The sequence below is a fragment of the Bactrocera neohumeralis genome, unplaced genomic scaffold (assembly GCF_024586455.1).
Source record: "Bactrocera neohumeralis isolate Rockhampton unplaced genomic scaffold, APGP_CSIRO_Bneo_wtdbg2-racon-allhic-juicebox.fasta_v2 cluster11, whole genome shotgun sequence".
Lineage (NCBI taxonomy): Eukaryota > Metazoa > Arthropoda > Insecta > Diptera > Tephritidae > Bactrocera > Bactrocera neohumeralis.
Genome location: NW_026089624.1, coordinates 11,281,938 through 11,294,128, shown reverse-complemented (window position 1 = coordinate 11,294,128; position 12,191 = coordinate 11,281,938). Strand labels below are relative to the sequence as shown.

The 12,191-nt window shown below is 34.4% G+C and overlaps 1 protein-coding gene across 1 annotated transcript; it reads right to left on the bottom strand.

The window, feature by feature from the left end:
- Positions 1-10,108: 10,108 nt before the first annotated feature.
- Positions 10,109-11,034, bottom strand: LOC126765951 (protein FAM200A-like). The gene has a single exon (XM_050483699.1). The coding sequence runs from the start codon at positions 11,026-11,028 to the stop codon at positions 10,177-10,179; it is 852 nt and encodes a 283-aa protein (XP_050339656.1). The 5' UTR covers positions 11,029-11,034; the 3' UTR covers positions 10,109-10,176.
- Between the last annotated feature and the right edge of the window lie 1,157 nt (positions 11,035-12,191).

The window sequence follows — 12,191 nt, the reverse complement described above, 5'->3', positions numbered from 1 at the left end:
TATATTAGGAACATTCCGAATAAATCCTCCATTGCAAATTCGGTTGGGGGAGCCGCCAAAATTACTCATCACGCTAATATCAGTGTTTTCGGTGATGAAATAGGTAATTTAAAATTTCACATTTTGCCCAAGTAAGAACCTTTGATGCCATAATAGGTAACGATACAATGAAAAGTTTAAACGCAGTAATTTTTACTAAGGAGAACTATTTTATATTACTCAGTAAATACGAATACCCCATCCACCAGTTAGAAATTAATTCTATTGCGCACACTATATTAAGGCTAAATCATTTGAGTTCCAAAGATAACGAAAAATTAAAACAACTCTTTAACTCTTGCCCAAGACTATTTGCTGAACCAGATAAAAAATTAACATATGTCACGAACGTTAGAGCCGAAATTAAGACTAAAAGCGATAGACCAATATACTCCAAAACTTACCCGTATCCAATGCCTTTAAAAAAAGAAATAGACAAACAAATTGAGGAATTACTTAAAGATGGCATTATTCGACCATCGAAATCTCCCTACAATTCTCCGGTATGGCTCGTACCGAAGAAAGAAGACGCCTCAGGATTGAAAAAATTCCGTATGGTAATCGACTATCGTAAATTGAACGAGGATACCATAGCAGATAAATATCCCATTCCAGATATTACCACTATTCTAACTAATCTAGGATCAAATAAATATTTTTCTACAATTGACCCTAAGAGTGGATTCCATCAGATTGCTCTTAACGAAGCAGATATTGGGAATACCGCCTTCTCCATTGCCAATGGGAAATTCGAATTTACTCGACTTCCATTCGGCTTAAGAAATGCGCCTGCCATTTTCCAACGCACTTTGGACGATGTGCTACGAAAACACATCGGCGTTCGGTGCTACGTTTATGTCGACGACATAATTATCTTTAGCAAAAGTAAAGAAGATCATTTTAAAAGTCTTAAAATTATATTTGACACTCTCGAAAAAGCGCATTTAAAGGTACAGTTCGATAAATGTGAATTTATCAAAAAGGAAATCGAATTTGTCGGTTTAATAGTTGGCCAAAATGGAATTCGCACAACACAAAAAAAGATAGAAGCTATAATAAATTTTCCACGGCCCAAAACTGTCCATGATTTACGCTCCTTTTTAGGAATGAAGGGACATTATCGCAGATTTATAAAAGCGTATGCACAAATTGCAAAACCCCTGACAGAAATACTGAGAGAAGAGCTAGGAAGAGTTTCCAAAAATCAGTCTAAAAATACACTTTTAAATTTAACAGCACAACAAGTAGAAGCTTTTAAAGACCTGAAATATTGCTTGACGTCAGATGATGTTATACTTCACTATCCAGATTTCGAAAAAGCTTTTGAGCTTACCACGGATGCTTCAAATTACGCTTTAGGAGCCGTACTCTCCCAAGACGGTAGGCCAATATCCTTTCTGTCAAGAACTCTAAGCAGAGCAGAGGAAACTTTTGCCACCAATGAAAAAGAAATGTTGGCAATAATTTGGGCTCTACAGTCCCTGAAATGCTTCCTATACGGATCAAAAAAGGTTAAGATTTACACTGATCACCAACCATTGACCTTTGCTCTCAGCAACAAAAATACAAATGCAAAAATTAAAAGATGGAAAGCACAATTGGAAGAATACGAGTATAATCACGAAATCATTTATAAACCAGGCAGCACAAACATCGTCGCAGATCTACTCTCACGACCACCAATCGCTAATTTAAATTCAATGACTGTCCACAGTAGTGACAGCTCTTCCGAAAATTTAATTTCTTCAGTAGAAATACCCATTAATGTCTTCAAAAACCAAATTTTCATATCAGAAGATTCCAAAAATTCATACAAATTCGACATAGTTTTCCCTACGTACCATAGGCACCTAATAACTGAAACAACCTACAATGAAGAATCGCTAAAATCGCTTTTAAATCAATATCTTAATCTATCGGTAATTAATGGTATAAAAACAACAGAGGCCATTATGCCAAAAATCCAATCAATCTACCCTCTACATTTCGCAAATTACAAAATTCGTTTGACACAAATAGTAGTCGAAGATATTACTAATACCAAGACCCAAGATAAACTAGTAATCGAGGAACATAATCGTGCTCACAGAAATGGAAAAGAAAATAAGCTACAGATTTTGGAAAAATATTATTTCCCCCCTATGTCGAAAAAAATCAAAAAAATCACAAAATTATGCAAAGTTTGTAAAGAAAATAAATATGATCGTCACCCAAACAATGCAAAATTGGGAGCTACACCCTTACCAGAATATCCATACTATTCACATAGACATTTTCTCAACAGACAAACATAAAATACTGACTTCTATTGACAAGTTTTTCAAATTAGCCATTATAAAGAAAATAGACGGGAAAAGTATAGACAGTATAAAAAAACCCTTAAGAGAAATAATATTTTACTTTGGAGTTCCAAAGGCTATAGTTTTCGATAACGAAAAGACATTTAATTCTCAACCAATAAAATTCATGTTAGAAAATGAATTCAATATGAAAATATTCACTGCACCACCCTATAAAAGCGAGGTGAGTGTACAAATAGAACGGTTCCATTCAACTATATCAGAAATTATGAGATGCTTAAACCAGGAACACCCTGATAAAAATTTCGACGAATTAATGGAATGGTCTGTAAACGAATACAACTATTCTGTTCACTCTGTTACAGGAAAAAAACCCGTTGACATATTCTTCGGTAGACCTACCCCAAATGCCACTAATAGAGAAGAAACTATGAAGAAGGTTCTAGAAAAATTAAAAGAGAAACAGGAAAATGACCTGCAATATCATAACAAACATAGAAAAGAAACTATTTACTATAGAACAGGAGAAAAAATTTTTGTTAAACAGAATAAGAAATAGGAACAAAACTTTCAAAAAGGTACAAAGAAGAAATATTTAAGGAAAACAGACATTCCACAGTAAAAACAGAATCAGGCAAAATAGTCCACAAAGATCGTATAAGAAACTAATATAATGATATTTTCTTTTAGATCACTAATTTCCGTAACCCTTCACATCCTTTGCTATGCTTCGGTTGAAGTACTCGATTACTCTCAATCCGAAATTGTTACATCGGGAAAGTGCAGTCTGGAACTTACAGGATCCTTCACTTCATCAACCTTACAAAATACTCCATAATTCTACATGACATAATTAACCAATTCACAAAAGATATCCCACCTTCCCATCCCTTGCACCCATTCATTGCAGAAGAAATTAAAATAACTAATATTACTATCAACAATATAATACCAAAATATAGAGTAAAGAGGTCATTAATAGGATCAGCATGGAAATGGATTGCGGGAAATCCCGACCATGATGACCTTGTATCGATCAATAGTAAATTCGAAGAAATCATAGAAAACAATAATCAAGAGCTAGTAATTAATATAAACGTTTTTGAAAGAATTAAAAATATTACCCCAGTAAGCAACAGCATATTAAAAACATTACAAATAGCAATGAATTTCGAACCTCACTAATACTTCAGTATAAATTTAAAATTGATATAATAAAAGAAGAAATTGAAAACATTACCAGAGCAATAAATCTTACCAAAGCAAACATAATAAACAGTTTCATAATATCGAATGAAGAGGCTCGCAAGATGAATGACATATTTATTGAAGAAAGCATTCCGTTTGATTCTTTGGAAGAATCATTAAACTTTGCAAATATTCAAATCGCTATGAAACAAAATTTACTAATTTATGGAATAAAAGTACCAAAAACAAGGAATGAAATCTGTAATAGCCTTGACAGACGGCAGCGTTAATCCGGATTAACTGCGCACTTAATCAGATCCAAATTTGTAGGTGACAGACGGCAGCTATGCGAGTTTGAAACTCTCATAAACAGCTCATTGTCCTTTTTATAATATTTTCAATGAAAATTGGTAGAAGATAAACATTACGGTTGTTAGCCGACCAATTTTTACCAAACCATTTTTTATTACAAAAACATATCAACACATTATTTTTAAAACTGCATCATAACATAGAAGTTTTATTGATATTATATTGAGAATTTGATAAACAGCTTTCAGGGTTGCTTGTATTTCATTCACAATAGATGAAAATTGGCCATTTTTAACAATGTTGCCAACGAAAATCTCACAAACTCCCTAAAATTTTGAGAGTTATTTTTGGATTCAGCAACGGAGTTAGCTGTGGTAACTCCTGAATTAATCCGGAAAAATGCAATTAATTTGGTTTAACGCTGCCGTCTGTCAATGCTATAAGTGCATTTTAATAAAACCAATATGCAAAAATGGAACAATTTTGAAATTAAAATTTGAAAATGTTTTGAAATGCAATGAGAATTACTATGGAGTAGAAAATGATTGTAAACAAATAAATAATGTAAAAATATGCAAACAAGACCAAATTGAAGATTTACAAAACGAAAATTGTATTATAAATTTGATAGGAAACAAACCTTATGATTGTATTATTACAAATACTGAGCATGTAAGAAATATTGAAGAACTAAAAGCAGGATTAATTTTACTAAATAGCTCTCAAGGAAATTTAACTATAAGTAATAATGTAACGAGACATTTAAATGGATCATGTTTAGCAAATTTTTTTAATGAAACAATAAGAACTAACAATTTAAACTTTACTGCCTTAGAAGCTCACAGCTTGAGACAATAGCCAGCATCAATCCAATCGAAAAATGGCCAAAATCACTATTCAAAACGCGGAGGCGATTCATATGCCGACAAGGAAAGTTACGAGAAATAAAAGTCTTAACGACATACCATACTTTTAAAGACCAATCGGGGACGATTGGAATTTCGGAGGGAGGAGTTGACACAACATAAATTCGCTGACAACAAGTTCTGCATAATTAGGAGTCAACTTACAATTGAGACTCCTATTGCACTCTTAGCTTAATGGAATGCGCTACATGCGCATCCGCTCTCCCAATTATTTGGCAATTGAGCGAAACACGCGCGAACCTAATTTTGATGAGTAGGCACTTATAGGGCTCGAGCTTAGCTTAATAATAACTAACAATAGAATTAAGTACTCAGTTTGAAATAAAGCTCAAAGTAAGCACATAGTGCTTTAAGTTAAAACTAATTGTTTTATTTTATGTTATACAAGACTGTCCATTTCGCTCTGAACGCCATCTGCACGTATCTCATTGCACTAAACAGCTTTTAGAGTAGCGGTATAATTTAAAAGCACCGTTCATTGAATATATAATATAATTTTAAATATATCAATATAAACTAACATCATATTTTTATGAATGAGAACACCGATTTCTTCATTCTTTGCATTTTTTTTGCTGTTCATGAGATCAGAGTCCTACAGTTTTGAACACTGATTCTTATGTAAAATTGAACGAGGAATCGAATGGAAAAGTCAATTTTACAAAAAAGTTGGTAGAAAATCACAAAAACCGGGTTTTTTGAAAATAAATGTTATTTTTTGATTTTAAAAAAATATTTTTGGATTTTGAAAATATTTTTATCAGAAAGCTGAAAAAAATAAAAGAAATAGTAATTTTTTTGTTTGATAGGAATTTGAATTGCGCGGCAAAAAACAGCGGAACAACTTTGACCACTAAAAAGTGAACAGATATAACAGTCTATATTATGATATTCTAAAGTTTGATCAACAAAAATGTACATGGTACAAAACCATGTCGCCAATTGATGGAATGGCGCATATATGTTTAAATTATGAAATGTAAGAGCTGATTATATCTGTTCTTTTTCAATTGAGACATTTTTGTGACTGTCCCTTACTAAATTGCATAATTGTCTCAAGTCACAAAAATTGCCTCTAAATTAAAATCTCTATTTTAGAGACTGAGAGCTATCTTATTCCAAGTTCGCCTTTAGATGCGTACTTTCCTGGTTATGTTTTGGTTAACAGAATGACAAACATTCGTTATCACATCTATGTACAGTCCGGTAAAGGTAACAAATACTTTTGTATCTGTGTGTTATCCAAAAGATATACATTTGCTAGCGAACAAATAAATACGTTAACGTGTTTGTTACCTATTTGTTAGAAGTACCAAGCACATCTGTTACCTCGATTTCATTGATATGTTATTTTATATTTTACCAATTTTGAAAAAATATGAGAGTCGTGTGTTGTACTTAATACATGTTGAATTATGTTTATGAATTTTAATTGATATTGGAGATAATTAATAGTTAGTATAGTAATTAGTAATTTTAATATAGAATTTCCTTCTAGATTGAGATCTAATCGGATCAAGTCAAAAACATTTTTGTTTTGTTTTCATTGGTATTTGATTTGACTATCTCATTCTAATGTTTTTTGAATGTAAAAGACTTGAATTTTATTTGGGTTTGAATTAATGGCTGCATTTTGTTACAAAGAGTTACTGTGCAATTTTTATAACTTAGAATTGTTTTTGCAATATTTAGCAATTTTCTGCCCATTAGAATGTCATAGTCATCAGAAAAATTATATGACTAAAACTGTTCATGAGTTTTCATTATACAACTAGCTGACCCCGCAGGGTGCCCTGTGTGAAATTATGTGTTTTAACAAGAAAAAAAGTTGAATTTATATTGTGTTGAAAATCATTTATTTGCGATTTTTCTACATTTTTTTAATGTAACGCAGCTTGATAAACAACATTTTTTTTTGCAACTATCACATCATTTGATAGCTGCGACACACTCAGCCGGGTTCCTTTACACAGTTTTGGTGATTGCGAAGCATAATAATGACAGATCCAACTTTGAGACGTAAATGATGCGGCGGCATGCCAGGTAAATCCAAAGAATTTAGAAATTCCACTGGATAATTCGGCTTCGTCTTCATTTTCAACACGATCGATCGACTTGTATGAGCGCAAATCTCTTGGAATTTGGCTTTGAATCGTTCAGTTTAAGTCATTAGGATCGATATTTTTGGCAGCTGAAATTGCTCGCGCATTCAACCAATCCCAGTTACGATACTTCTGGCCAATGTTCGGGTAAACATTCGTGATGAGTTCATCTTTCGTTGAAGTGAATTGACAAATGGCAAGTAGAAGTGATATCAAATCACTGGAAGTATCAACTGGAATTCGCCCATTTCCAATTCTTAGCACTTCTTAGAGGAAACTTCTACGGTGCTATCTTGTTGCGGGAACACTCTCATATTCATTGCACCATCAAAGCGACGATTATTATTCCGCGAATCTTTTGCGTTACCGAAAGAAAAGCACATTTATAGTGTTTTGTGCATTTATTGTCAGACATACAAACCGAAGTGGGATTGTGGTGTCCGGAAGGTCCATGAACCATATTTGTTTTCACCACTTCGTATAATTCTGGATCTTTCTCTGGACCATAAATTTCCACAGAAATGATTTCATCAATTTGATCTGATGTAATCTTGTCTACCATCCAAAGGGGAATGTGCGTGTGCGGAAAATCTCTTTTTTGCATCCAGCATCTGACAGCACCATATATACGTTGCTGCACGATAAAGTCCATCAAACATCGAAGCTGTTGTTTGAATACTCGTACTGTGATATTGTGACGATCGCTTGCTGTGGCCATTTTTTATTGCAAGTAAATGTAACAAACAAGTCCGGCCGTCCATAATTCCGCACGTAAGTCATCGCATCCTGCGAGTACTCTTGAATGTGCCTTGGACTGCCAATGTATGTTGATGGCAAAATCGTAAGTCGGGTAAGGTTTGTCACATCTTCATTGCTATTGACCTCATCTCGCAAGTGAAAATACTCTACAGATCAAAACAATATCGCGGGATTCTAAATTATCGCCAAAAACAAAAATTCGTGTTTAATTGGCCGACGGTGCATTACATTGCCGTACATGTGTGGCTGCTGGTCGTTTGTCCGCTTTTATGACAGATGACATCCTTTCTAATGAAGTTTTGAATAATCGAATTAGTTCGCTATGTTCATGCAATATTTCTTGTAATTGTTACAAAATTTCTCTAACTTCTTCATTTGAAACTTCCAAGCAAGATGATAAATTGCCGTGAATCTGTGTAGTTACAAAAAAATATTTATTTATTAATGCACCTTTCAAATTGTCCAATTTTACGACTTTTTCTTAGTAAAAGTATAAGGGTTTTAATTCTAAACCTTTCCAGATCCACAACAAACAACCTCTGAAAATTTCATCAATATTGGTCCAGCCGTTCACAAGCCTTAGCGTTACTAACAAACAAACATTCATTTTTATATACTACAAATTGAAAGGTGAATTTTATATTTATACTTCGCGTGCTTTTCGAATCGGTAATTTTTTTCTGTAAGTTGGTAGTACTGTTAGCGACATCTATTAGCCTATTCCACGTCAAAATATTCATTAATATTTGAGATACGCGTCTTTTTGTGAGGCTCCAAAAGTGAACTCTTCGATTTTTACTATGCCTGAATTTATTGAACAAAGAAGTGCGATAATGCACTATCTAATACTGCATTGGTTATTCGTGATCATTTCGCGATATTTTCTACTAATATCGTGCCGCAACCACTGCATTCGCCTGATTTACCTTCGTGTAACTTCTGGCTATTCAGCAAATTCACATGATCGATCCGAGGACACCGTTTTGATTCAATTGAGAATATAAAAGCTTAATCGAAGAAGGCTCTGATGGCCATCACGACGGAGGATTTTTCCAAGTGTTGTGACGACTGGAAAATTCGTTGGCGTCAGTGTATTGCAGCGGGAGGGGATTACTTTGAAGGAAACGAAATGAACAAAATTCACCTCTCAATTTGATCACAGTAGTACATACGAGGGGATCCGGCAACGCGTTGCTGTGGTATACATTTTATATATCTACTATTATCTTATATATAAAAATGAAACGCCTTTTTTGTATGTCCGCGCATTACGCCCGAACCACAGCACGGAAAGACGTGAAAATTTGCACGGGTATTCTGGGTAAATCACCCTCGATTTCGCAATTTTTGCCTATATTTATAACTCAAGAACGGCTGAACCGATTTGACTGAAAATTAGTGATGAGGTAGCTTGGAGCCTCGGGACGGGCATATGCTACTTTCTATCGTTTTATGTTAAAAGCCAAAATAATTCATAAACAAAAAAATTTATATTTTAAAACATAAACATGTGTTCAATATTCATGTAAGGATCATTTGACCTTTTTTTCTTCAAAAATTCAAAATAAAATCACACTGCTGCCGGTAGGGTACAGTAGTTTTTGTTTACATACACATGTGTGTATATGAATTATAATGATATTCAGTTACAATAAGAAAAGGTTGAATCATAATTTGAGATGAGTGCATAATAGCTGACAAATATTCCTTACGTGTAGTATTTGGGTTTTAGCAGTCGATTTTGCAATTTTTATTTTTATTTTTGCGTCAGAAGCGCCCTCTTCTGCTCTACTCCTGCAGTGTTATTCATTATAACAAGAAGCATATATATGTTTAGAGATTGTGAAGATGTTCTTACACCATACATATTTATGTATGTACTATTCCTTAAGGCAGTGTTTATCAATCTGTGGGTAGCGACCCCTAATAGGGTCGCGAAGCCTTACTCAGGGGGTCGCCAGCTGAAAGAAAAAGTCGAGGTTCTTACACAACAAAAACTCAATTTTAATGAGAAAGATGTGCTTGTTTATTTTTCATTAGTTTATTAAATTGTGATGTTATTTTGTGTTGTTGTTGTTAATAATTAAATCATTTTCTAATTGCAGTCTATTTCTCTTTTAAGTTTTAATGTCTACCATTGAGGAAATGTCAGTTCACACAAGTATGAAGTGGCAAATGGCACTAATAATTTAAGAGCTTCCTTTGCCAGCTTTGGATATTCGTGTTTTCTTTTCATCCAAAATACGTCGACACTTTGCGAATAAAATTCTATTTTAAGCATGCCATCAGTAGCTAATTCTAGAAGACATTCTTTCATTTTTGTGTTGACATCAGCCAGATCTATTGATTTGTCCAAAAAAGGGTTTAAAATCCATTTACGCTCATTGTCAGCTTCAGAGTGCAAGTCTGGAAAGTATGTCAAAAGTTTCTCTTGTAAATTATGCAATGCTTTTACTTTATCTTTAACTGTTAAAATATTTTCTTCTCTTCCTTGAAGGTTCTTGTTCAAATTGTTAAGGTGGCTAAAAAGATCTGCCAAAAATGGTAATTTCAAGAGCCAAATGCTGATTTTGCATCTTGTAAGAACATTAACAATTCAGCAGTCAGTTCCGGAACTCTTGTCAATACCTTTCCTTTGGATAGCCACCTGACCTCTGTGTGATAAAGGAGATTTCGATGAAGCGAGCCCATATCTTCATAAACGAACCTGAATAGCCGGGTTTGCAAAGCTTTACCTTTGATAGAATTCACAATTTTTATTACCTCCTTGAGCACGTCATTTAAATCAGAAGGTACTACCTTAGCAGCTAGAGCCTGTCGATGAAGAAAACAGTGTGTCCAGGATATGTTTGGTATTATCGATTTTAATTTTGCAATGAGTCCGCTATTTTTGCCAGCTAAAGCTTTAGCGCCATCGCTACAAATAGCGATACATTTTTTCCAATCAATATCGTAGTCGCAAGTGCTTTCTAAAAACGTATCGTACAACTGGTCAGTAGTGTTTGCAGGAAGTGCTTTGCAAAATAAGATTTTTTCCGTAATACTGTCATCTGCTTCAAAGCGCACAAATACTACAAACTGTGCACAGTCGGAAACATCTGTAGATTCATCGAACTGCAAAGCAAAATGTTGGCTATTCTTTAATTTTTCGACTACTTGTTCTTGAATATCCTTGGCCATATCGTTTATTCTGCGTGAAATAGTATTGTCAGAAAGTGGTATTTTTCTTAATTTGTTTGCCTCCTGCTCACTGACCATAATTTCAACCATATCGAGTGCCGCTGGCAAAATAAGATTTTCGGCAATTGTATGTGGTTTCTCTGCTTTAGCAACTCGATATGCGACTTTGTAGCTAGCTAATAATGTTGACTCGTTGACACTGGATTCCTGAAAATAAACCATACAATATACAAGTGAGCAGTCAATAAAAATTAAGGACGCGGAACCTTTGCACACCGAAATTAAATATAATCAAAAGTTGTATGCAAATAACAAAGAAATAAACACCAACAGTAAAAATATAGTATAAAAAACTAAAAAACACGCTTTGACGATAACGTAAACTAAAAAATCAAAAATAATTGTTAATATGGAAAATAAATAAATAAAAAAAGTATTATTGTAAAAAAAGGGTGGGGCGCTTTTTAAGAGCTGATTTATAGTGCACCCCATGCTTTTTTCATTATTTTCTTACTTACTTAAATTATAGTATTTTGCTGCTGACTAAGAGCTTTCAACTTTCATTCAAAGAAATCCAACGGCTTATCAGCTTCTTTTTGATGCTTGGTTGTGAGATGCCGCATAAGCTTTGACGGTTTCATACTCTCACGTGATAAAACATCGCCGCAAATTACACATTGAGGTTTATTACACTGTGGAACATTTTTGGGATTATTGTCTGGGGGGTGAGAAATTCCAAGTCAGGGTGATGGTATTAGGTCAGTATAGTAAAGCCCTCAAAGGGTTTGGCGTTCGTATGTGTCAGTTTTTTTTATGACCTTTTAATTTTTTTCCTTATCTTGATGTTTTTTCGCTAAGTTGTCACGTTTTGGCAAAACGACCTTAACTATTGCTATTAACAATTTTTTAGATTTTTTATACATCGGGTATAAATTGGAGGATGGAGTCATGTGTAGAAGTTCACGCAAGTGAGGAAAGTTCTCTGATCGCCATTCACTTGGGAGTGGCCAGAAACGATTCTTTTACACATGGCTCAAGCAGCTCACTACTTCCGGTCTTTGACCAAGTATCCTCTAGGTAGCCTAAGAACATCCGTTCGAAGGTGAGCTAAAGTGAGAAGGCGAAACATTCCCTACAAGGGTTGTGCGCTGGGCTTGGGACCCGCCACGTAAAAAACCAATACCAATGAAAAAGTTAAAGAAACAGCCTCGGATGAGAGACCCACCTTTTGATGACGACCATGGCAAACGGAATAAGGACTACGATTTGAGGGCATGCATCTGGAATGTCCGGACCCTTAATTGGGAAGGTGCCGCTGCCCAGCTGGTTGATGTCCTCGCAAAAATAAAGGCTGACATCACCGCCGTCCAAGAAATGCGATGGAC